General features: G+C 37.2%; 1 protein-coding gene across 9 annotated transcripts in view; it reads right to left on the reverse strand.

Annotated features, from left to right (window-relative positions):
* The window catches only part of Sycp2 (synaptonemal complex protein 2), a 62484-nt gene that overhangs the window by 17130 nt on the left and 19107 nt on the right, over window positions 1-26247 (reverse strand). For 8 of the 9 annotated variants that reach the window (XM_063284681.1, XM_063284678.1, XM_063284679.1 and 5 more), the window contains 13 exons: window positions 20237-20385; window positions 19104-19178; window positions 18569-18715; window positions 17245-17344; window positions 16387-16535; window positions 15019-15085; window positions 14568-14625; window positions 11874-12004; window positions 11310-11728; window positions 5379-5506; window positions 4590-4626; window positions 1291-1352; window positions 1140-1197 (listed from right to left, as the gene is read on the reverse strand). In XM_063284681.1, the coding sequence (XP_063140751.1) occupies window positions 1140-1197; window positions 1291-1352; window positions 4590-4626; window positions 5379-5506; window positions 11310-11728; window positions 11874-12004; window positions 14568-14625; window positions 15019-15085; window positions 16387-16535; window positions 17245-17344; window positions 18569-18715; window positions 19104-19178; window positions 20237-20385 (1580 nt within the window). The remainder of the gene's footprint in view (window positions 1-1139; window positions 1198-1290; window positions 1353-4589; window positions 4627-5378; window positions 5507-11309; window positions 11729-11873; window positions 12005-14567; window positions 14626-15018; window positions 15086-16386; window positions 16536-17244; window positions 17345-18568; window positions 18716-19103; window positions 19179-20236; window positions 20386-26247) is intronic. The other variant, XM_063284684.1, reaches the window with a different exon arrangement.

The raw sequence follows: 26247 nt of genomic DNA on the forward strand, positions 1-26247 counted from the left end.
ATCAAAAATGAGAGAAATGCAAAGGAAAAATGATCAAAATCTAGTTTCATTTCTGAGAATAAGAATTGCTCATTAAAATCAGCTTTCCATAGTATTTGTTGTTTTAAAACTAAACAATTACAGTAAAAGTAGACTGAGAGTAAAGAAAATCAGAGTATGTTTATCACAGTAAGGACCAGTATTTTTCTTGTGACAATGCTTTATGGTAAAAATCTTTCACATTCTCAGAGACTAGAACTTTTGCTGGACCTTTCTCCTATAGTAAATAACACATGTTGATGTCACTTAAGACTGCTCATCTACAATTTACTCAATCTTTTTTTAACTTCCCTTTAAGGAAACAAACAACTTTACTTGCCTTAGATTTCCCATGTAATCAACTTTTACAACCTGCTACCATACTTAATCTGTAATCTTAAATTATGCACTCTTCCATGCCCCGACTCAGAATAAATGCACAAGTACTCTAATGATCATTTGATAAAGACAGAAAAAATAAGAGGTTGAAAGCAGTCTTATAAAATGAACATCTTCCATAACACTGAACACAGTATGTGGCTATCTCTTGATAAAAATGTCAAACTCTGTTTCAGATTTCTCTCTGTAAGCAGCCATCATTCCTTCCCCAATAGGATGCTTTCTGGGCTGTTCAAATAGACACAGACAAAACATCATTTTTGTTAGGGCACATAGACACTCAGAGAGACAACCCAAGGAGAGATTCACAAGACAACCTTCAGGTAGGCGAGGATTCAGACTTATAAAACAGACAGAGGAAGGTGTAGAAATAGGGAGAAAATGTTAAATAACAAGGGAAGCATTTTGGTTTCTTCTTTAATGGGGGACAACAACCCACTGGTGATTCTGAGTTTCTTATTAACGCATTTAAACAAATTACAGTTTTCTTTAAAGAGCAAGTCTAAGGTACTGTGAAACCCCATTTAACTCATTTTTCTATACTGAAAAAATAGGAAAAACCAACTAGATATACTTATGCTTGCTAAACAAAGCTTTCATATTTTAAACACTGTAAAGTACATCTATCCCAAGAGGAATCTTAAATGTATGCTCATAAATGCATATAGCTTCAGGGTGACTACAGAAGAACTAAGCACAACATCAGTGGATTTCCAGCTTACTCCAAGTTTTATAACAGGCTCATCGGCTCCATTCAAGCTGAAATTATATACATCATTCCTGTGAAAAACAAAGATAAATGTTGTTAGCACCACTGCATACAGAAAATATCCAGTCTCTTCAAATAACAAGCACTTATGAAAATTTACTTACAGTGGACATTCAGAAGTAACATTAACAACAGTCTTCAGTTTTCTGTAACTCTTTCTCTGAACCTTTCCCAAAACATGAAAGAGGTGTACATAAAAACATTTAAACATGATACTAGCTGTATCAGATAAGTCATATGTGCAACTGAATTGTGACACATTTTCTAGTTGTACATTCAACTAACACAAATCTAGTATTTGTAACATTTTCTTTAGTAAGACTGAATCAGACATGTTGATCAATGGAATAAAATTGAAGACCCAGAAATAAAAACCACACAATGACGAACACTTGATCTTTGACAAAAAAGCCAAGAATATACAATGGAAAAAAGAAAGCATCTTCAATAAATGGTGTTGATCTAACTGGCAGTCTAAATGTAGAAAAATGAAAATAGATCCACATTTGTCACCTTGCACAAAACTCAAGTCCAAGTGGATTAAGGGGAAAGGAGAAAAGGAAGGGCAGGCAGTATGAGGCATAGGATGAAGCAGGAGGGATGCCCAGAGGGCCAGGAGAAAAAAAAAGTACAGAATACCCAGGATACAGTCCACAGAACTCAAGGTTAACAAGCCAAAGTGCCCAAGTGAGAACGTCTCAATCCCACTTGGGAGGAAGAAGAAAGCAATCATGTGGAGTCAGGGGACTTGGGTGGGAAAGGGGATAGGGAGGAGAAGAAGGGAACATGATCCGGTATTGGGGAGGGACAGGACTGAAGCCCTGAGGTCCAACAGAAATATGGAAATGGGCAACCTTGGGAAGTAGGAGGTGGAGGAACCCTCTAGAATGTACCAGAGACCTGGGAGGTGAGAGATTCTCAGGACTCAAGGGGACCTTAGATGAAATGCTTACAGTGGGGAGAAGGAACTTACAGAGTCCACATCTAGAAGAAAAACAGGGCATCAAGTGGAGAAATGGGGTTGCCAACCCACAGTCCAGAACTCTGACCCAAAATTGTTCCTGTCTGAAAGAACTGCAGGGTCAACAGTGGAGTAGAGCCTGAGGGAAAGGGGGTCCAGTGACAGGCCCAAACTGGAATCCAGCTCAAGAGGAGGCCCCAAGGTCTAACACTATTACTGATGCTATTGTGTGCCTACAGAGAGGAGCCTAGGATGGCTGCCTTCCAAGAGGACCAACAAGGAGCTAAGAGAGCAAAATGCAGATATTTACACCCAACCAATGGACAGAAACTGATGACCCCTGTGGTTGAATTAGGGAAAAGCTGAAGATATTGAGAAGGAGGGCAGCTCCATAGGAAGGCCAGCAGTCTAAAACTAACCTGGACCCCTGAGATTGATCAGACACTGATCCACCAACCAGGCAGCATACACCAGCTGATATGAGGCCCCTAACCCATATACAGCAGAAGACTGCTGGGATTTGAGTCAGTGAGAAAAGATGCACCTAACCCTCAAGAGACTTGAGGCCCTAGGGAGTGGGGAGGTCTGGTAGGGTGGGAGGAGGAGGTATGAGATGTGGAACAGACAGTCAGAGGGTGGACCAGGAGGGGGATAAAGACTGCTGAACTGTAAAAAAAAGGATTAAAGAATAAAAAAGAAAGAAAAAAGGAAAAATATTGTTATTCCTCTTCCCCTCCCCCAAAAAGAATGAATCGACTAAGTAAAAACATCTCCCAACTAGACTACTGTCTTGCAAAGACAGTTTGACAGCATATCTAAATCTAATGGAGGATTTAGAGAAAGGACTAAGGTAGCTGAGGGGGTTTGCAACCCCACAGGAAGAACAATATCAACCAACCAGACACCCCAGAGCTCCCAGGGACTGAACCACCAACCAGAGCAATCAAGGAACAACCCATGGCTCCAGCTGCATATGTAGCAGAGGATGGCCTTATTAGGCATCAATGGGAGGAGAGGCCCTTGGTCTTGTAAAGGCACAATGCCCCACTGTAGGGGAATGCCAGGGTAGGGAGGCAGGAGGGAGTAGGTGGGTGGGTAGGGGAACACCCTTATGGAGGCAGGGGGTGGAAGGGATGGGAGCTTTCCAAAGGGGAAACTTGGAAAGGGTATAACATTTGAAATGTAAATAAAGAAAATATCCAATAAAAGCAAAGAAAACACCAACCAACCAAACAAACAAACAAACAAACAAAACCCTAATAGCAAGCCATTCTACGTCTCTATTCGATTCAATAAGCAGTCAACAGTAGCAACAAAATAGCTTTCTGAACAAGAGTAGGACATGGTTAAAGTTGGGGATTTTGGAAAGTAAAGAAGCTAGTGTTTGAATGTCTGACACAAAACATGCTATAAAGCAAAGAAAATGATACATGACTATTGTAATAACAGTCATGTATCATTTTCAAGGGTCCACTCTCCAAGAAGTGGAGAGTGGACCCTTGAAATTTGACAAATTTAGTGAACATGTTTTAAAAAAACTATAAACGGTAAGTCAAAGATCTATGTTTTTAAGCCTAGGCAAATAAATATTTTAACAAAATCAAGATTCCAGGATTTGGGGGTTGGGGATTTAGCTCAGTGGTAGAGCACTTGCCTAGCAAGCGCAAGGCCCTGGGTTCGGTCCCCAGCCCCGAAAAAAAAAATTCCAGGATTTGTCAGGCTAGATGGGACCAGCTAGCAAAACAAAACAAAAACCAGATAAGATATTGTGATAGACAGAATCTAGACTAAATCATAGACCTCTACATGAAAATACTAGGTCCCTATTTGAAACTATTTTCATGATATGGGACTGTATCTAGTGCTGCAGACATGGTAGACCAAGTGCTAGACGCCACAGAGGTAGATCCTTAGTTGTCTTCTTTTGAGACTGGATCTCACTAAAAGTTACCTAGGCAGTCCCTAAACTTGTAATCCTTCTGCCTTAGCTTTCTGAGTAACTGGGAATTATAGGAGTATAACATGTGGTCCAGTTTAAAAAGAACATTTACTTTAGAAAACAGAAAGTTAAGGAAGTGTTTTAAGTAACTTGTGACTAAATTTGTCTATTGTTATAATCCATTTAGCAGTACTCTATAACCTTAAATCCAATTCCCTTTTTATAAAAAATATTTATTCATATTTTATGCACATTTCTGTTTTGCTTGCATGTATGTCTGTGTGAGGGTGTCAGATACCCTGGAACAGGGGTTACAGATGGCTGTGAGATGCCATATGGGTGCTGGGAATTGAACACAGGTCCTCTGGAAGAGCATCCAGTACTCTTAAACTCTGAGCCATCTCTCCAGCCCCACCTCAATGTCATTTTCTAACTATTATTTTAGTGCTTACAATCAAATACTGAGTCTGACTGTGGAAACTGGTGAGTTAAGCAGCACCTACCTTATTGAACTGCAGTTCAGGTTTCTTTGAAAACCCACTACAGAAAAAGAGAGTGGCGATATTTAAGGAATGACTCAGTTATCAGTAAAATATTTCTCTCAAACACTACCATAAATACTAAAACATATATGGATTACTAAATTAACTATGCTAAAAATGGGCACCAACACAAACTTAAAACCATATCTCTCGTCAGTCTGATAGTTTTTCAATCTAACAACTATGACTATCATAAATTAAAATCTAAGTTGCTTCAATAACATAGGAGGAAGTTCTAAATACTATAAAAGGCTTAGTTAATTCAGGAAAGTACTTTTTTACTGCATAAGGCCAGAGTGAATTTAAACATGAATGAACAATCTCACAGCCTATAAATGGGTGCTTATAATAAGAATCATCTTTCAAAAATATTGCAAGCAAGAAATACTAGTTAATATAATTATTTCAGCTCACTGACACTCCATATTTCATTAAGCAATAAATTTTCAGCACACTTAGCTTTATCATTACTGGGTTCTATAAATAAAATTCTAAGTTGTTTCTATCTTATAGATTTCTCTCTGAAAGCCACACTGCATTGTTTTGTACTTTTGATATGTTATACAGTATAATCACACTCTAGGATGCTCTATGTCTTATAATTTGCTACTAATATTAGTAATAAAAATTGGTAATTACTTTCTAGTAGAAAGTTATATTATTCAAATCTATCCCTAAGACATTTCTTCATACTGTGCAAGCCAATTTACTTGTATCTGTCAAAAATACTATCTCAACTTCTGACTATACCTGCCATCCCGAGGCTCCTTCAGTTTTCTTGTTGATATCATGTCATCACTTGAGTTATACCTCTTATTAATTAGGTTTATCAAGGATTCTGCTGTACCAGTAAATCTTTTCCCTTTTGAATTTTCTCTCTAAAACAATTAGAAGTTACTTTAAAACTATCAGTTAAACTTCAAGGGAAAATAAAGGCTGAAAGAAAGTTAAAGAAATCTGCCTCTATGGAAACCTACAAAAAATATGAGAAGTTAAAGACGAAGAAGTCTGAACTTTATGCAGCTTTCCAAACCATCCCACCCACATACAGAGCTTTGGTAAGTGCTGTACATATTTTGGTACATAGTTCTTAAAGTTATTATACATGAAAATAAAGCACTTCAGGGGAAAAAAGACAGTTCTTTGAAAAGATCAGTAAAATGGGCAACCTTCCAGCAAAGTTAACTAAATCTAAAAGAATTATATATAAAATTGCTAACAAGTAATGAAGAGGCCATCACTCTCAATCACAAGAATGGCAGAAAAATAATTGAGGAAAATTTATGACTATGTACACCACTCCGGTGACAAATAAGATGCACTAGTTCCTTGAGTGATATACTTTTTTTTAATGCAAGCAAAGAGAAATGGACCATTTGAAAAAACCCACATCTATTGATTCAATTAATGGTTAACTTTCCATAACAAAAGGCCCCAGATCTAGCTGGTGTAGGTTGATGTCATTATGCAGGTGAAGGCAGGTACAGGATAGAATGAGGCCTGTCATTGGATGAGAAGGAAGGATGGGCCGGAGAAAAGTTTTAGAGTGGGAGAGGGGGCAGGAGCAAGGAGAAAGCAGCTGACAGAACATGGAGGCAGATGTTAAGATTCTTCTCTGCACAATTACAGATTATTACAACTATTCTTAAGGGATGTGTGTGTGGGTACAGGGCTTTGTGTTACAGATATGGGTAACTTATATCGTAGCAAATGGATCAGAGGATATTGTGTAATGTGTTCTTTCATGTGGCGACTTAATTGAGTTCAAGAGAGTGTATAGTGGCAGGATGCACAGGGCCCACCATGGAATTGAGATGTGTATGCCTGGAGAGGTAGAAACCAGCCAAGAGAGCTGTGAGTGAGGGCGGGGTGACCTGACAGGGTACTGTGTCAGTGAGTCAGAGAGTACTTGGGGGCAGTGTGGAGCTGTTGAGATAAATTAGCACTAGTTCCAATGGCACTCTGGAGCGGGAACTGGCAAGAGTGTGACCACCAGGTTACTCTTTTTATTTTTTTACCACACAGGGTGGGGTCACTACTGACTTCATTTAATGGAGAAATTATATCAGATTCTTCCTAATATGCCTATTAGCTCTCATGAACACAGATAGCAAATCAAATCTAATACATGAGATTTGCAAACTATACAACAGAAAGTAGAACTTACTCCTGGGATGCAAGGCTGTATCAACATTAAAACTCAATGCCTGTCATCTTTCCCCTCAGAGAGCTCAAGGGAGAAAAGTACCATCAACAGACCAACAGATACACAACTAATAAAATGAAAATAAAAGAAAAATCTCAGCAAAGAGTAGATTTCCACACATAGATAAAACATGCATATACTAGTGTGCCATGGAATGTCCTACGAGGCTCCTGTGCTGAAGGCTTTACTCTAACTAGTAGCTCTGAGAGAGGTCACTAGCTCATGACAGTGTTAATCTCATCAATGAATTAGTTTACTGATAAATTCACAGTTGAGGTTAAGAGGTAGGAGATGCCTTTATGGAAAAAATAAATTATCTAGGGATAAGCCTTTGACAGGTATAACTTATCCTCAAGCCCCCTTTTCCTCCTTGCCATCCCTTTCTACTTCTTTGTCACTAAGGAGGTGAACAGCTTTGTTTCATCACGTTCTTCCTGCCAAGAGTCACAGACTAAATCTTTCAAACTATGAAACAAATCTTTTCTTTGAGTATTTGGATCATAGATAGAAAAGCTGACTAATATTCATTAAAATTAACTATGGCAGCTCAAAGATGGCTCAGCAGTTCTGAGCACTAGCTGTTCTTTCAGAGGACCTGGGTTCAGTTCTGACCAGGCACATGGCAGCTCACAGCTATCTATAATAACTCTAGTTCAAGGATTATTAACGCCTTCTTCTGGCCCCAAGGACAGTGTATGTGTGTGATCAAATACAAACATGCAAGCAACATACTTTACAATCATTTTTGTTAAACTTCAAAATTACAAAGAAGTTACAAATAGCATCACACTTACTCTGTGAGAAACTAGATCCTTTAATAAGATGACTAGTAAGTATTTTGCCTCTCATCACTTCTTTTCAGAAGCATACTGGAAACCCAACTAACTCAATAATAGGTAAGAAAAGAATTAAAATCTCATGGGTAATCTTAATGTTTACTTATAAAACTCCCCAATGTCTTTTGGATCTGACTCACGTAGAAAGACTAATGCTCTGTTGAAGTGGTTTTATTCACTGCATGTGTCTGCTGAGGATCTTGATTCTGTGGTATTGAGCATTTGCCTGTGTCTTGATGACTACGGCTTTATAGTCAGTTTATAGCACTGTCAGTTCTCCCTGTTGCCCATTGGCTATCATGAGCATTTGAGATTGAGTTTATTTCTAACACAAAATAAGTTGCTGGGATTACATTAAAGCCATAAAATCAAAATGTCTCAACTCTGAAATACTCTATAACATGTGTGTGGATTAGCTTTTGGATTTCTTTAGATCTCTTTTATCAGAGTTGTACAGTTTTTCTCTTGTGTAGATTTATACAATAATTTTATTTGGGGTTGCTACTAAAAATTGCTGATTTCTGTAACAGTGATGGCCTTTTGTATTTTAATCTTGTACCTTACAACCTTACTATTATTGATTAGTATTTATTGAGTCTAGAAAATTCCTGAAAACTAAAGTACTATACATATTAAGAATTATCACCACTAGAATTTTTGATAATTTAGTTTTAAAAATTCTAATAACACTGAAATATATAAGGTCTCTTGATTTTATATTTTCTTGGGTAAGGCATGGGGATTTTAAAAACTAACAAAAAGTAGCATGTAATCATTGGAAGTCTGTGCTTTATAAATAATGGAAGTAAGTTATTACTATACCTTCTTGACACAAGTGTTACTGGCTTGCTAAAACATGACCTCTCTGAAAACAATGTATGACAACTTTAGATCTTCGAGATTAACAGGAAAGCCTTGAGTCAAGCTATAGAGGAGCTATTTTGTGCTGATCTAGTAAACAAAAGGAGCCGTCAAGGAGAAGCTAAAAATACTAGCAGGTGATCTTCCTGAGACAATGACAGATTTGCTTCTTTAGGCAAGGCCAAGAAGATTTCATTTAGGAAAGATTCCTCCTTTTCTGTTTATTATTAAACATATATAACAATCACTAGGCATTAACCCACCCTTTTGAGCAGATCTCTGCAGGTGTACTGTCTTGTAGTGATGCTATATAGACAAATAGATGATTTCTTAATTCTTGATGATCCTATAAGAATTCCTAAAATTATATTAGTAATTATTAAGCTCTTTTATAATAGGACTGCTATTAAGTCCTTGCTGATGTCAAAACTGCATTGAAAATTCTGCCAGTTTTCAAGTGTCATGAGTTAATTGCTTCTGAGATAGCAAGAAAGCATCTACAACTTAGAGCACATTACAAGAGGTTGTAAAACAATTACACAAAAGTCATAAAAAGGGAACTGAGGATTACTACAGGTGCTAGGACAGAAGATAAAATATTGACTGGGTTTATCTATACAAAACTTCCATGATAAGTCAATTATGGTTTTTAACTTTGTGTGTACCTGTTAAGCTAATGACAGATAAAGAATGTTTAACAGATAGTTATTCTTAGTGGATATGCATGTAAAACATTCTATGCTGTAAATGTCTTATTCAATTTATAATTTATTTGAAGTTATTTGTAAACTTGTGATGAACTTTTTACCATGTGGTCATATATTTTGAAAGATGTATAAGTGCCGAGGACAAAGAGAGGAGACAGAGCTGAACTCAAAAAGAAGTTAGAAATAAAGGCATTGAGAGAAAAAGCATCAGGAGAAAAGGAATTGGGAGTAATTTGAAGCAAGGGCATTGTTTTATTAGAGTGGGAGGAAAGAAAAGATTAGGAAAAGAGAGCAGATAGAACTCTTTTTGCAGAAATGAGCTTTTTAGAGAGAAGAATCTTTTAGAGTAACTTTCTTAGAGAAATTTCATAGAAAACTTTTTGCAGAGAACATTTTAGAGAGAACTTAGAAATAAAGATCAAAATCACTTTTCAGTGTATTCCTTTGTTGACCTGCAGCTTCAACTAGTAGGCTAGAAATTAGAGCTATACAGTTCCTGTGGAGATAGAACAAAGGCTATATTACTTAACTTCCCTCTGTTTTACTGTGAGGTACTAAACACCAGAGATTGCAGCTTCTGGCCTCAGAGGAACTCAGACAGGCAGGTCAGCTACCACTGCAGAGTGACTTAGACTTAAGATAGATAAAAATGTTATCATCAAACAGCAACACTAAATATCTTACCCCTGCCAAGGCTCTTCTCCCTGAGCTTACTCTATAGAGAGAACCATGAAAGAAGAAGTACCAGGGCTGGCCCCCAGCAAATATCAGACTGATGACTATAGGAGACTGATCTACCTCAGAAAGGACAGGAAAAATGACACAGGAAAAATAACACTATTAGGGAAATAGTAAGTTGATTTAAAGAAACAACTTAGAAAAGGCTGTTATGTTGGGTTTTTGACATTATGAAAAATACTTAAAGAGAACTTAAAACAATAAAAGTTTTTTTTTCCCTCATGGTTTCAGAGATTGTGCTCCACAGTCTTTCTTGGCCTTGTTACTTTAGTAATGAAGCTAGGTTGAAAATCATAGCAGCTACAATGTGGCAGAAGAGTTTGTTTACTTTTACTTCACAGCAACTACAAAGCAAGCAAGATAAACAGAAGGAAAAGGCAAGAGTAAAACATACTCTGCAAAAATGTTCCTTCAGCAATCTGCCTCCTCCAACCAAGTCCTTCTAATAGTCCATACAGTATGGATGCATCAATGACCTAACCCAGTGATGAAGTTACTGTCCTCATAAGCTAATCAACTCTCAAAGACTGGATTCACTAGCTGGGACTAAGCTTTCAAGGCACAGCATTTGGGGACATTCCACTACACACAAACCCTAACAGATGCTCAGTCAGGTTTCTGTGCTGCAAGAAAAAACAAAGAGGATGACTATCACATGCAAGTCCTGTAAAACAGTCTTAGCCTTTCTTTTACATGAAAATGAAGCCACCACTAGCACCCACACCAACACCCCTCCACTACCAACACACTTGTTTTGTTTACCATTTGTGCTGGTTATTCATAATCATCTTAAAAGAGAATATAGTCAACAGGTAAGAAGGAACCTTGATGGGGTTGCCTCCATCAGATTGCCTGTAGGGGCGATTTCTTGATTAATGACTGATATGAAGGGGCCTAGTCTACTAAGGTTGCTGCCAACCCTGGCAGGTGGTCCTGGGTCTGTGTAAGAAAGCAGGCTGAGTGAGCCATGGAGAATGAGCCTTGACTTTCCCTTCATGATAGACTGTAATCTGTAACAAACTCTTTCTTTCCCAAGTTAATTTTCGTCACATGCACATCACCATGATAGAAGGCAAACTAGGACAGTTGGCAGTCTTAGAGAACACACAATAACCACTTACAGGAAAGAAGCATTATGAAACACCAGAGTGGTTCATATACACTGACATACCTGACGATACCAATCTTATCCCACAAGGCTGTGTTAGGGAGGTGAATTGGGAGCTTAAGGAAGCATTCAGGAACTAAACTAAAGAACAAGACATTTATCTGGGTCAAGTTTGTAGCAATCAATCAAGCCTCTGAGTAAGAAATCAATACATCTAACACTCACCACTGGTATTTCATCTAGCTCACATGAAGTAACTTCAGACATCAGTTCTTTCCTTGACTTTGTATGGCTCCTCATGCTTTTTCTAGAAGGGCTTTTATCACAGATAGTAGTATTCACATCTTTTGACAATACACACGTCTTCTTATAGATGAGTGATTCTTCAGTTGTCTTATTTAGGAGTACTGATTTATAAGTTGTTTCAGATTCAATATGCCAATCATTCTTCTTTGCATTTGCAGTATTTTTCTTTTGTGAATATTTAGGATGATTTTGTTCTTGAATGTTTCTTTCACAAACTTCTGCTTCTTCTGACTTGTTACACTTGATGACATCTTTACTATATTTTACCCTTTGTGTTTCTTCAGAATCATCATCAGATACTGATTTTTGTTTAGTGCATTTTTTGTTGACACCAGTATCTAGTGGAAGAAGGATAAAGTCCTCTACAATGAATATATTGCTAACCTCTAAATTTTTCTGTAAACAAAATCACTTGTTAGGTACTTAGGATAAGTGTGTTGTTTCCCTAAACACTACTGTATTAACTGGAAATACTGTTTTCACCTTGGGTAAAAGTATCTCCTGGTAAAGCACAGGATCTCTGGTTATTGCAGAGTTTGATAGTTGTTACAGGTGTCCAACATGCCCATCTGGAATGTGCTTTATTTTTCGAGATGTCTAAAACACCAGGTAATCTAGAAAACATTTTATTTGCTCAGTATATTATCAAGCATTAGTGCATTAGTTTTTAAGACATGATGCTTTTACATAATACTCAAATGTTTTTGAGATCATGCTAAGTAATCAAGTGTAAAAAAGCTGTCATACAGCATGTAAAATATATAAATGATTAGATTACAAATACTAGAAAAATACCATTACTGTTAACTGCACAGCCATATACCTAAGTACATCTTTGTATATTCTATCTTATTGTGAATTAGCCAAACCCATACAATGGTAAAAAGAAAGCATCTTCAACAAATGGTGCTGGTCTAACTAGTGGTTTGCATGCAGAAGAATGCAAATTGACCCATATTTATTTCCTTGTACAATGCTAGTCCAAGTGGATCAAAGACTTCCACATAAAATCAGATACACTGAATCTAATAGGAGAGAAAGTAGGAAAGAGTCTCCAACACACTGGGATAGGGAAAAATTTCCTGAATAGAACACCAATGGCTCAGGCTCTGCAACAATTGACAAAAGGGACCTCATGAAACTGAAAAGCCTCTGTAAGGCAAAGGACATTGTTAATAGGACAAAACAGCAACCAGGAGATTGGGAAAAGATCTTTACTAACGATATATCTGTAGAGGGCTAATGTCCAAAATATAAAAAAAAAAAAAAACTCAAGAAGTTAGACTCCAGAAAACCAAATAACCCAATTAAAAAATGGGGTACAGAGCTAAACAGAGAATTCTCAACTGAAGAATCTTGACTGGCTGAGAGGTTCCTAAAGAGATGTTCAACATCCTTAGTCATCAGGGAAATGCAAAACAAGACAACCCTAAGATTCCACCTCACACCAGTCAGAATGGCTAAGATTAAAAACTCAGGTGTGACAGCAGATGCTGATGAGGATGTGGAGAAAGAACACTCCTTCACTGTTGGTGGGATTGCAATCTGGCACAACCACTCTGAAAACCAATCTGGCAGTTCCTCAGAAAACTGGAAATAGCTCTACCTGAAGACCCAGCTATACCACTTCTAGGCATATACTCAAAAGATGCTCTACCATACCACAAGGACGTAGCAGCCTTATTTATAATAGTCAGAAGCTGGAAAGAACTCAGATGCCCTTCAACAGAGGAATGGATACAGAAAATGTGGTTCATTTACACAATGGAATACTACTCAGCTATTAAAAACATGGGGCCATCATGAGTTTTGCAGGCAAATAGATGGAAATAAAAAAATATCAGCCCAAGTGAGGTAACTCAGACTCAAAAGGACACACATAGTGTGTACTCACTGATAAGTAGATATTAGCCAAAAAGTTCAGAATACCCATGATACAACTCACAGACTATAGGAAACTTAATGAGAAGGAAGCCCAAAGTATGGCTGCTTCAATCCCATTTAGAAGGGAAACAAATTAATAATGGGAGACAAAGGGAGGGGGAGATAACTGGGTGGGAGAGGGAAGGGGGAAGGAGAAAAGGAAGGGCGGACAGGCAGGATGAGGCATGGGATGAGACTGGAGGGATGCCCAGAGGGCCAGGAGAATGAAAGGAGAATCAAGAGGAGGGGAACCTCAAAACCTCCCAGATACCTGGGATGTGAGATAGTACCCGGACTCAATGGGGATGGCATTAGCCAAAATACCCAACAGAGGGGAGATAGAACCTGAAGAGACCACCTCCAGTAGATAAAAAAGGCCAGACTTGTTCTTGTCTAAAGGAAATGCAGGGACAAAAACCAAGCAGAGACTGAAATAAAGGCCACCCAGTGACTGGCCCAACTTTGGATCCACCCCATGCAAGCACACCAAATCTTTACACTATTACTGATGCTATGTTGTGTGCAGACAGGAGCCTGGCACAGCTGTCTTCTGAGAGACTCTACCAGAAGCTGACTAAAACAAATACAGATACTTACAGCCAAACATTAGACTGAGGGCAGGCACCAACATGGAAGAGTTAGGGGAAGGACTGAAGGACTGAAGGGATGGCAACCCCATAGGAAGAACAACAGTGTAACTGACCAGACCACTCAGAGCACCCAGAGACTAAGCCATAAACCAAGGAGCATATGTGGCCCTGTTCGTGGCCCCAGGCACACATGTAGCAGAGGACTGCCTTGTCTGGCCTCAGTGGGAGAGGATGCACTTAACCCAGTGGAAACTTGATGCCCCAGGGAAGAGGAATGCTGATGGGAGCCAGTGGCGGGTGGAGGAGAACTCTCTCAGAAGTATGGGGAAGGGATGAGGTGAAGAACTTGAGGAGAGGGGACCAGAAAGGAGGTCAACTTTTGGATTGTAAATAAATAAAATAATGTAATATTTAAAAAACACTAAATTAAAAAATATCCACACTCTAGTATTTTAAACCTCTTATGGCTGCTTCACATAGAAGGAAAAAAGGAAAGTCTCTTCCTTATTGTTCCATGGTAAGTATCATATAATAATTATGCTATGCCTGACATTGCATTCTGATAATATAAAAGCCTTTCTTTCAAATCTGTTAACTACAATTTTATTCATCCAAAACACTATGAACAAATGCTAAGTGGTCAGATGGACACTGTCATACTCACACAGGCTTGTCTACTTTTTCCACTGCATATGCATCAGAGAGAGTTTCCTCAATTTCATCTAAACAAAAGAAAACCATTGTATTTTCACCTTTTCATGAAGTTGGAAGACTAAAGTAAGTATCTAATCCTGTACAAGCCGACATTTGGGGATGAGAACACTGACCTTATACCTCCCCCTCCTCAGACACAAACTTCCCAGCAGCAAGGTTATGTCATCTGAAAGAGTCATCCTGTCAACATCTCTTTTTACAGTGCCAGCACAGTTACTACAAGCTGGTTATTTTCAAATTAATGAAATTCACTGGGGCTAAAAAGACTAAAAAGGCCTCACTTGCTCTTTCTCCCCTACCCACTTACATACAGACATATGTAAGCAGACACACACACACACACACATTTTTTTTTGCAGGTACACTCACAGTGACTAAAATTAATCCCCAAAAGTACTTACTGAAAGTTTGGTCTGGGGATTCATGGTGCTCATGTCCTTTGTTTTGTACTGTAGCAGTTTTGTTATGCTATTAACAGAGGAAATACATATATAAACATAAATTAAGGTATTATATGAACTCAACTTTTCAAAGACTGTTAAGGTTTGAAAATTAAGTTTGCCTTAGTATGAAAATTAGATGGTATACATATTTTATGAATGGTATGCACATATTGTTAGACCATTACCTATCTTAAAACCAGAAAAATAGGGCTGGAGTGATGGTTCAGCTATTAAGAGCACTGACTACTCTTCCAGAGGTCTTGAGTTCAATTTCTAGCAACCACATGGTGGTTCACAATAATTTATAATGTTTTCTGATGCCTTTTTCTGGCATGCAGATAGAGTACTCATATACATAAAATAAATAAATCTAAAACAAAAAACATAAGAAAATAACTTTCACAGCAGACAAGGAGGCAGATGATTCTACAAATTTTCTATTCTTATCTTAGAGCCAGTACACTTATAGTTATGATGATTTCTAGACTTTCCAGAAACATGTCTCCTGTTGCTGTTGGTTTTATACTCTATTCTCTATGAAAATATTAAGAGCTGAAATTTATGAAATATTAAATAATTAAAATTTTGACCAGTTCCCAGGGAATTTTTTCCTGACTCAATCTTTCTATAGCCACAGATTCATCCTACAGATTAAAAAATTAATCTGCTGTCACTATCAGCAAACTACATTGCATAGATCTAGATGTTTTCTTACCTTAGCTGTCCTCTCTGTGCTACTAGTCATTGTATAGTACCCAGGACTAGGCCATAAAATAAGAACAATAGTGACTTTATTAAATAAGCTGGACAATGTAAGCCATTACTCTGACTACATTTTATAATATATTCAACTCTTATCCCATTTATCTTTCTGAGCACACTAATTTAAGTTAGTTTTCACCTTTGGGGGTAGGCTTCGGCCTTTCCAGTGGGTTCTCACCATATCCTCTGTGTGTATCTGAGGATGCTTGTGCTATGAGTCTTATGAATCTGTAAAATCCATGCTAGACCTTGAGATGCTTGAGTGGGACACACCCCACTGTGATCTCACATTTCTATACTAGTCTCCTTACAGCAGACACAGGTTTGTATAATGAAGAGTGACAGAAAGTCCCTTTTCCCCCAAGTTTCAGGAACAGTGAAGTAAATACTTTTAATGTAAGCAGAATAGTTCATGTGCCAGAAGGACTTTTTCTAGGACAACTGGTATTTAGAAAAACATGTTGTTTTCTAAATAAATAGAGATTCTATTTGGAAAAGAAGGCGGCTCAGTACAGATTTCAAAAATAACTTGTTAAATTTTATTTTAAAACTAAGTATCCTTACATTGGCTCTATTGTTCCCTCTATTTCTTCCATCAGATTGTCTAGATTTGAGTGACACAGCATAATCCACTCCACTTTCTGATGTTTTAGAAACAGCCTTCTCAGCAGAATGTATTGCTTGCAGTGGTGCCCTACTTCTTCGCGGGGTTGCTAAAAGGACAAAGACAACAGCTGTTTTCCCTGTTGTTAGAAAGGTACTTTCAGGTGAGGAAGAAGATGGAGGTTCTCAGGACTGTTTCTAGGTTTCTGGGTTAAATGAGTAAATGGACATTACACCATTTAACAAGAGGAGAAAAATTAGGAAGGATTCAAAGAATTATTCAAATTGAAAACTACTAATTTGAGAAGTCTGCTGTTTACAAGGCTGTCACCCAGTGGGCAACTAGGCTTTTTGGACTATTAGATCATTAAGTTGCCATCAAAGCAACTAGTACTAGAATTAACAGGTACTGTGCCACTATTTCACATCATTATTTGTTGAATGAATGATTTTTATGTAATCCTTTAAACAAACTGATAAGGTATTTTGGTTCCATGGGTTGGAAAATAAATTGATTCTGAATTTTCCCTGGGAATGCTGCATGTCAAGTACAAATCTGGCAGTAAAGAACTAAATCCAAGAAACTTGAAAACTCCAACACAATTTCTAATCACTATGTTAGGATACCTCCTGCTTAATTCATGATAAATTACTAACACAGAATGTTAATATTTTATAAATTGTTTAAATCAATACCTTTCTAGTTAGAAGATACTGTGATTCATAATTTTTATCAATTTTATATCTAGAATTTCCCTGAATTAAAATTTCCTCCATTAAAATACTTGCTGAAATCTTGAAAGACACTATAATACTTACATGTGTTGATTAAGAGTATTGGACTTCGCACAGTGTATCTGTCTGTATCGGGAACAATCATTGATGCTTCAGACATTTTCTTTCTGCTAGGTGTAGTGATCTTAAACCACAAGGAACAGTCACAATAAATACATTCTATTTAAACATTAAATAACCTACAATGCTATTCACAATGTTTTGCCTTGAGTACATGCAAAAGATTATGTATTTTAATATAAATACAATAGCCCTCTGTGTCTTTTTTTAAAATTTAGTCTGTAAAGAAAGAATGACTTTTTAAGCAAAAATTGTATTATCTCTTGATGATAACTGGATGTGGTGCTGGCAAGAAACAAACAGTAGTGAAATCAGCATCAGGAGATTTCCTAGGAAACCTGCCTTTCTTCTCCAGATCTAAGTGAAAGAACACATTGTATTTAAAAAAAACTAATAACTAAAACAAAGAAGAAATAGGATAAAAATAAATACAATAGCCCTTATATTTCTGTGTTTTAGGCCAACTTAAAAGATGTCACATCTTCATGGCTGGTAATGAACAAATAGACAAAAATACTGTTTTAAAATATTATAGATCATCATGGGCATAGACAATATAGTGCCTTTATATACTAAGCTGAAAATATTTTATAAATATTTAACTAACCAAAGACTACGAGTCATTGGACTCATAGTTTTCAGTATTTCATGAAGATAATGTTTACATTTACAGGTATTTAAAACTATTTTGAATGCTCTCAACATGTTAAGTACCCTTTAATGTTTTCCCTTATAAACTAATTATAGGAATTCAGTGCCAATGATTCTACTAAAGGGTCTAAATTACCCCATACCACTTCAAAGTGATTCCTAAATGTAACAGGAATTGGTAAGTAGAACTAGGGAATACAGGGAACACAAGTTTCAGAGAGTGACACATAAATAAAGTGCCTCAGTATATGAAGAAGAAAAGAACCTAAAAACTAAAGACATTTTAAGTTTGCATTTTATGTTAGAACCAAAACAATGAGAGAAGAAAAGCATAAAGGGGAAAAGTAGCTACTCTGTGTATCTCCAATGTAGGATTTACAAATGTACAGCATAATAAATGACTTGCTAAAATCCTTGTTTCTCTTCACATATGCAAAGACGGAACAACAGTCAAGACGCTGTATTGGTCACGGCAATGCTACATGCACTCTAGATGCTTCAGCTCCCTTCCCTTCAGCAATGGCTGCTCTGTGGCTGGTCTGTGGCTGGTCTGTGGCTGGTCTGTGGCTGCTCTGTGGCTGCTCTGTGGCTGCTCTGTGGTTGTTTAGTAGAGTAAATTGCTAGACACCGTATTTACCTCATCCTGGCTGTTTTTCCTGTCGCGCTGGCTGCTGCTGTTGTCTGGTTCTAGAGGGTTTGTAAGTTTCTTTTGGAGGTTAGATTTCTCTTTTAGATGAATGAGGTTTTCTTTGACTGGAGATGGTTGACTTTCTGGTACTAGAATCTGTTGGATTTATAATGGAGAAAATTCTACTTTGAAAAATAACAAATCAAAGATCACTATTTTAAAAATCACTATTTTTGAAGGCTTCTGTTCCTTTTATATTCACACTATCTTTCCTTACTAGGCATTTTCTAAGTTTCACCAAATAACCTAATAAAACAGCCATGTTTGCAAGCAAATTCTGTCACTCACAGTTATCATTTTTAAAATGATTCAAATTGTACTTTTCAATAATCGTTTACTTCTATAAAGAAATTACCATTACCTAAAATATTTTATTGCAGAACCATTTATATTGAGACCATTTGTTTTCACAGTTACCCTGTAAGATTGGCTTTTCCATCACAGTTATTTAGTGTTGAATAAACCGAGTAAGTCAGAGACATACCTGTGATCCACTTGCATCAAAAAGTACATGAATGGATGTTTTGGCAACTGAAATATCTTGTTTTCTGGTAAATTCCTAAAATTCAATTAATTCAAAGTGATGCCATTTTCTTCTACTTAGTGCATTTATTTTCTACCCATTCTTCCACAATTGCCAATTGTCCCCAAATCGTACATAATATGATACACATACATAAATGGTCTAAGTTAAGAACATTTCAATTACCTAGTACCATTCATTCTCAATTTTTCCATTTTGCTTTCTATTTGAGCGTTCTTTATGAATATATTATATCTTTGAATATTTTTTGAGACAGGCTCTTGCTATGTAGTTAGGCCAGCATTAAACTCAGAGATCCACCTGCCTCTGCCTTCTGCATTCTGGTATTAAAGGTGCATACCATCAAGCCTGGTCTGACATAAATCTTTTACAGTATCCAAATTTGTTAAGAGAGTATTGCCTCTCCCATGTCCCATGTATGTCATCATATTTTCTCAGTTAAACAGTACTTGGTTTGTCCAGACTTTCTTAGTACCTTTCTCCATAGGCTTTTTCAAGTTTCACCTCCATAATCCTGCTTTGCACTATAACCTTTAATGACTATTCTCTAGTTTATGTAATGTTTCCATAGATCAACTGTTTACTTCTATCATTTCTATAATTCTCAAAATGTTTAATATTTTGAAAATGTTTTATTTCAGTATTTAAATACATGACAGTTAACTCATCAAATGATCTCTGCAGCTACTGTCATGACAATGCTGCTGCCTGAGATTTTATTTTATAAAGGCATCTCGAACAATAGAACTTACTGAGCTAATAGGTACTCAAAGCTAATAGTACAGCTTTGCCGTGTGTTCTGCACATGTGCCATAGTGCACATGTAGTAGTCGAAGGACAACTTGTGAGATCAGTTCTCTCCTTCCAACAAAGGTGGATCCTGGGGTGTCAAACTCTGGTCTTCAAACTTGGTGTCAAAGTGCCTTGTACCCACTGGGCTATCTTGCCAGCTCCCTTCACAGTCTAATTTTAAAGAGGTAAAATCTATGCCATTTTAAGAGTCCCAATAGTTCCAAATTGAGTTTACAAAACCGTGATAATACAATTTGTTAAGTAAGGTTTTAAAAGCTTACCTTATACTTATTTCCACCAAAAAGTTTTTTAGTCACATTGGTGATTTCTAATGCTGCATCAAAATACAAAAGTAACTCTTTTCCTTCTTTTTTACTAATTTTTACTATATTTTTCAAAGTTAGAGTCAGTAGCTTCTTTGATTCTCTCACTGTATATAGAAAACAAAATTAATAATAATATATTAATCTCCATGATACTAGTCTATATACTATAAACATCAAATTCAGTCAAAGTTCAATTTTTTAAACTGTGTTTGCTCAACTCTATTACTAATTATAAAAACAAATCAGTCGACTTACATTTCAGCTTCAGTGTCCTCATCTATGTTACACAGTAATGCCCTAACTATTGAGATTTCTAGTTTGCAGGTCATAACCATTTCTTAAAATAGCCCACGAGCATGCCTGAGAAAGCTGCTTTCTTAAAGAAAAAGAAATAACTTGAATTCATACTTAGATTATTCCTAGATAGATATGCAAACAAAGATCTCTGTTATATCAACATATTGACTATTAATAACATTTTAATAAAAAAATCCAAGGTTTTATGAGGGAGAAGGATACAGTCCTTATTCTCAAGGAACTTTTCAATCCAATAAAGACATACTCTATCCCAGTGTATGAGGCATCCACACTCAACACCTCAAGGATAGATGCATAGAAAGCCACCTAGAACTCATCAATCTGCCTGTATAGAGTAAATCCTAACACATGAGTGCTTCTGCCTGACTCTGCTGGGCTCCTGCTGTTGACTTTGAAAAGCCTCCGCATCTGGGAACATAGACTATACTTTTAGGCTAAAGGAAAACAGAACATCCAAAGTAGAGAACTTTATATCCACAATAAAGCAAGCAACTCTGATCTGCCCTAAGGACAAATATTTTCATGAAGAATATAGTTTTAAAATTCTTCAGGAAATGGACAATTTCCTAGACAGATACCAGGTATCGAAGTTAAATCAGGAACAGATAAACCAGTTAAACAACCCCATAACTCCTAAGGAAATAGAAGCAGTCATTAAAGGTCTCCCAACCAAAAAGAGCCCAGGTCCAGACGGGTTTAGTGCAGAATTCTATCAAACCTTCATAGAAGACCTCATACCAATATTATCCAAACTATTCCACAAAATTGAAACAGATGGAGCCCTACCGAATTCCTTCTACGAAGCCACAATTACTCTTATACCTAAACCACACAAAGACACAACAAAGAAAGAGAACTTCAGACCAATTTCCCTTATGAATATCGACGCAAAAATACTCAATAAAATTCTGGCAAACCGAATTCAAGAGCACATCAAAACAATCATCCACCATGATCAAGTAGGCTTCATCCCAGGCATGCAGGGATGGTTTAATATACGGAAAACCATCAACGTGATCCATTATATAAACAAACTGAAAGAACAGAACCACATGATCATTTCATTAGATGCTGAGAAAGCATTTGACAAAATTCAACACCCCTTCATGATAAAAGTCCTGGAAAGAATAGGAATTCAAGGCCCATACCTAAACATAGTAAAAGCCATATACAGCAAACCAGTTGCTAACATTAAACTAAATGGAGAGAAACTTGAAGCAATCCCACTAAAATCAGGGACTAGACAAGGCTGCCCACTCTCTCCCTACTTATTCAATATAGTTCTTGAAGTTCTAGCCAGAGCAATCAGACAACAAAAGGAGATCAAGGGGATACAGATCGGAAAAGAAGAGGTCAAAATATCACTATTTGCAGATGACATGATAGTATATTTAAGTGATCCCAAAAGTTCCACCAGAGAACTACTAAAGCTGATAAACAACTTCAGCAAAGTGGCTGGGTATAAAATTAACTCAAATAAATCAGTTGCCTTCCTCTATACAAAAGAGAAACAAGCCGAGAAAGAAATTAGGGAAACGACACCCTTCATAATAGACCCAAATAATATAAAGTACCTTGGTGTGACTTTAACCAAGCAAGTAAAAGATCTGTACAATAAGAACTTCAAGACACTGAGGAAAGAAATTGAAGAAGACCTCAGAAGATGGAAAGATCTCCCATGCTCATGGATTGGCAGGATTAGTATAGTAAAAATGGCCATTTTACCAAAAGCAATCTACAGATTCAATGCAATCCCCATCAAAATACCAATCCAATTCTTCAAAGAGTTAGACAGAACAATTTGCAAATTCATCTGGAATAACAAAAAACCCAGGATAGCTAAAGCTATCCTCAACAATAAAAGGACTTCAGGGGGAATCACTATCCCTGAACTCAAGCAGTATTACAGAGCAATAGTGATAAAAACTGCATGGTATTGGTACAGAGACAGACAGATAGACCAATGGAATAGAATTGAAGACCCAGAAATGAACCCACACACCTATGGTCACTTGATTTTTGACAAAGGAGCCAAAACCATCCAATGGAAAAAAGATAGCATTTTCAGCAAATGGTGCTGGTTCAACTGGAGGGCAACATGTAGAAGAATGCAGATCGATCCATGCTTATCACCCTGTACAAAGCTTAAGTCCAAGTGGATCAAGGACCTCCACATCAAACCAGACACACTCAAACTAATAGAAGAAAAACTAGGGAAGCATCTGGAACACATGGGCACTGGAAAAAATTTCCTGAACAAAACACCAATGGCTTATGCTCTAAGATCAAGAATCGACAAATGGGATCTCATAAAACTGCAAAGCTTCTGTAAGGCAAAGGACACTGTGGTTAGGACAAAACGGCAACCAACAGATTGGGAAAAGATCTTTACCAATCCTACAACAGATAGAGGCCTTATATCCAAAATATACAAAGAACTCAAGAAGTTAGACCGCAGGGAAACAAATAACCCTATTAAAAAATGGGGTTCAGAGCTAAACAAAGAATTCACAGCTGAGGAATGCCGAATGGCTGAGAAACACCTAAAGAAATGTTCAACATCTTTAGTCATAAGGGAAATGCAAATCAAAACAACCCTGAGATTTCACCTCACACCAGTGCGATTGGCTAAGATCAAAAACTCAGGTGACAGCAGATGCTGGCGAGGATGTGGAGAAAGAGGAACACTCCTCCATTGTTGGTGGGATTGCAGACTGGTAAAACCATTCTGGAAATCAGTCTGGAGGTTCCTCAGAAAATTGGACATTGAACTGCCTGAGGATCCAGCTATACCTCTCTTGGGCATATACCCAAAAGATGCCTCAACATATAAAAGAGACACGTGCTCCACTATGTTCATCGCAGCCTTATTTATAATAGCCAGAAACTGGAAAGAACCCAGATGCCCTTCAACAGAGGAATGGATACAGAAAATGTGGTACATCTACACAATGGAATATTACTCAGCTATCAAAAACAACGAGTTTATGAAATTCGTAGGCAAATGGTTGGAACTGGAAAATATCATCCTGAGTGAGCTAACCCAATCACAGAAAGACATACATGGTATGCACTCATTGATAAGTGGCTATTAGCCCAAATGCTTGAATTACCCTAGATCCCTAGAACAAACGAAACTCAAGACGGATGATCAAAATGTGAATGCTTCACTCCTTCTTTAAATGAGGAAAAAGAATACCCTTGGCAGGGAAGGGAGAGGCAAAGATTAAAACAGAGACTTAAGGAACACCCATTCAGAGCCTGCCGCACATGTGGCCCATACATATACAGCCACCCAATTAGACAAGATGGATGAAGCAAAGAAGTGCAGACCGACAGGAGCCGGATGTAGATCGCTCCTGAGAGACACAGCCAGAATACAGCAAATATAGAGGCGAATGCCAGCAGCAAACCACTGAACTGAGAATAGGTCCCCTATTGAAGGAATCAGAGAAAGAACTGGAAGAGCTTGAAGGGGCTCGAGACCCCAAAAGTACAACAATGCCAAGCAACCAGAGCTTCCAGGGACTAAGCCACTACCTAAAGACTATACATGGACTGACCCTGGACTCTGACCCCATAGGTAGCAATGAATATCCTAGTAAGAGCGCCAGTGGAAGGGGAAGCCCTGGGTCCTGCTAAGACTGAACCCCCAGTGAACTAGTCTATGGGGGGAGGGCGGCAATGGGGGGAGGGTTGGGAGGGGAACACCCATAAGGAAGTGGAGGGGGGAGGGGGATGTTTGCCCGGAAACCGGGAAAGGGAATAACACTCGAAATGTATATAAGAAATACTCAAGTTAATAAAAAAAAAATTCTTATAAGGTTTGCCCAAATAGGAAATGTCTTTCTAGTGTACATATATGGGATTTGCCACAGTAATGGCCTTTGGTGGTACTAAGAATTGGTAACTAATAAGAGTGCTGCTCTATTTCTTACTACAACAATACAACTAAGAATTTAAACAAGTCATGTGAGCTAATCTTAAAATTTCATATTTCAGAGGCAAAAGCTCATAGGACTTTAAAGATTATCCATAGGTTAATAAATCTTTATGGGATTTTACTAATAATTGTTTCATGCTTCTGAACTGTATTTTTCTGTCACTTATGAGTATCTATTAAATGAAGTGTTTTCTTCCACCTCAAACCTACAGCATTAGAATTATAATTTTGGATAATTCTTTGTACAAAGACTTGTCTATTGTGAGTTATGACCATCTATAGAGCAATACATAGATATTTGTTGTACTTTATCAATTTCTTTGATGAGGTTTCTGGTGTTTGCTCTGATGTCTTGAACTATCATTTACTTTGCTTTTTTAAATTAGTAATCTTACTAAAATTAAGAAACATCTTATTTAGTTCCTCACTCAGGTATCAATATGTTAGGTTTTAATAACATATCAAGATTTCATTATTTGATTCCAGTATGAATGTAATAATGTGCTTTACCTACAAAATCACTTAAAATGATTTTGTAATCTCTATATAAAATAAACCGATATTTAGTTTTCTCATTAATCACCATGTCATGGTGAACAGGGAATGAAGAGAGAGGACAAATACAAAATACATGAGAAGTAGGAATACAAGGAAGAGGGATGAGGAGAGGAAACAGCCAAGAATGGCTTTTGGCCTGGTTACATTAGACCAGAGGGTAATGATGCTTGCTGCCAAACCCTGATGACCTTGAAACAAAAAGGCATCAGCACCCACATGGTGGAAAGAAAAAAAAAAAAAAAACAACTCCCAAGTTGTCCTCTTGACTTCCACATACACCATGCCTCTCACATGTGCCCCCCCACCTACCTTCTGCTACAATTAAACGTGCAATAGAATTAGTCAAAGAAGAGATTTTTCAAGTTTTAAAGCAAAAATAGCTTCCTTACTGGGGTTAACCAAGCAGTTTTCATCATACACCATTAGTCAGAAAATAAAGACGGTACTCTTTAGGATATGATTATGAGAACAGTAGTACTCTCTGTACATTTGGAGCTCAGCTGAGAAATTAAAAAAAATAAATTGTAGTCACCAATGTCCAATATGTAGAAAATGTAAAGACATACACAGAGAGAAATTTTAATTAGAGAAATTAAGTATCTTGACAGTAAAACTTTAGAGATATACAGCAGAATATAACAAGGAAAGAAATTAATGAGAAAAGAAACTATATTAACTTTTCTTTCAAAATTGATTCACAGTTAGTAAATAGTAAATATACATTTTAAAGAACTGTGGACTTTATTCTCTAGGCAGTACAAGGAGATGGATGAAAAGGTATTGAGTTCTCCTACTAAGCTTTTCTTACCTGATTTCTCTGACTAGGACTTACTATACGCACGTGCAGAAATATGCTGTACCTCCTAATTATATACAATTATTAAGCATCATTTAAATATTTTAATTATTGAAAGAGTTGACTCTCAAATTGCCTAACTGGCCTCAATATAAAATGCCTCTTGAAACAGGCCAGTCCTAAGTACAGTCATTTCCCCACTTACAATATAAGCTAGATTTTGAACTGAATGCCTGGTGAGCTGAGCTAGAATTTTCTCTACAAAGTACAACTGTAGATGCCATAGCCTCTCAGGTTAAGACAGAAACCCAAAAGGTTCATAGTCAAAAAATTAAAATAACCACCTCTTTG

This window comes from Rattus norvegicus, chromosome 3 (assembly GCF_036323735.1).
Source record: "Rattus norvegicus strain BN/NHsdMcwi chromosome 3, GRCr8, whole genome shotgun sequence".
NCBI lineage: Eukaryota > Metazoa > Chordata > Mammalia > Rodentia > Muridae > Rattus > Rattus norvegicus.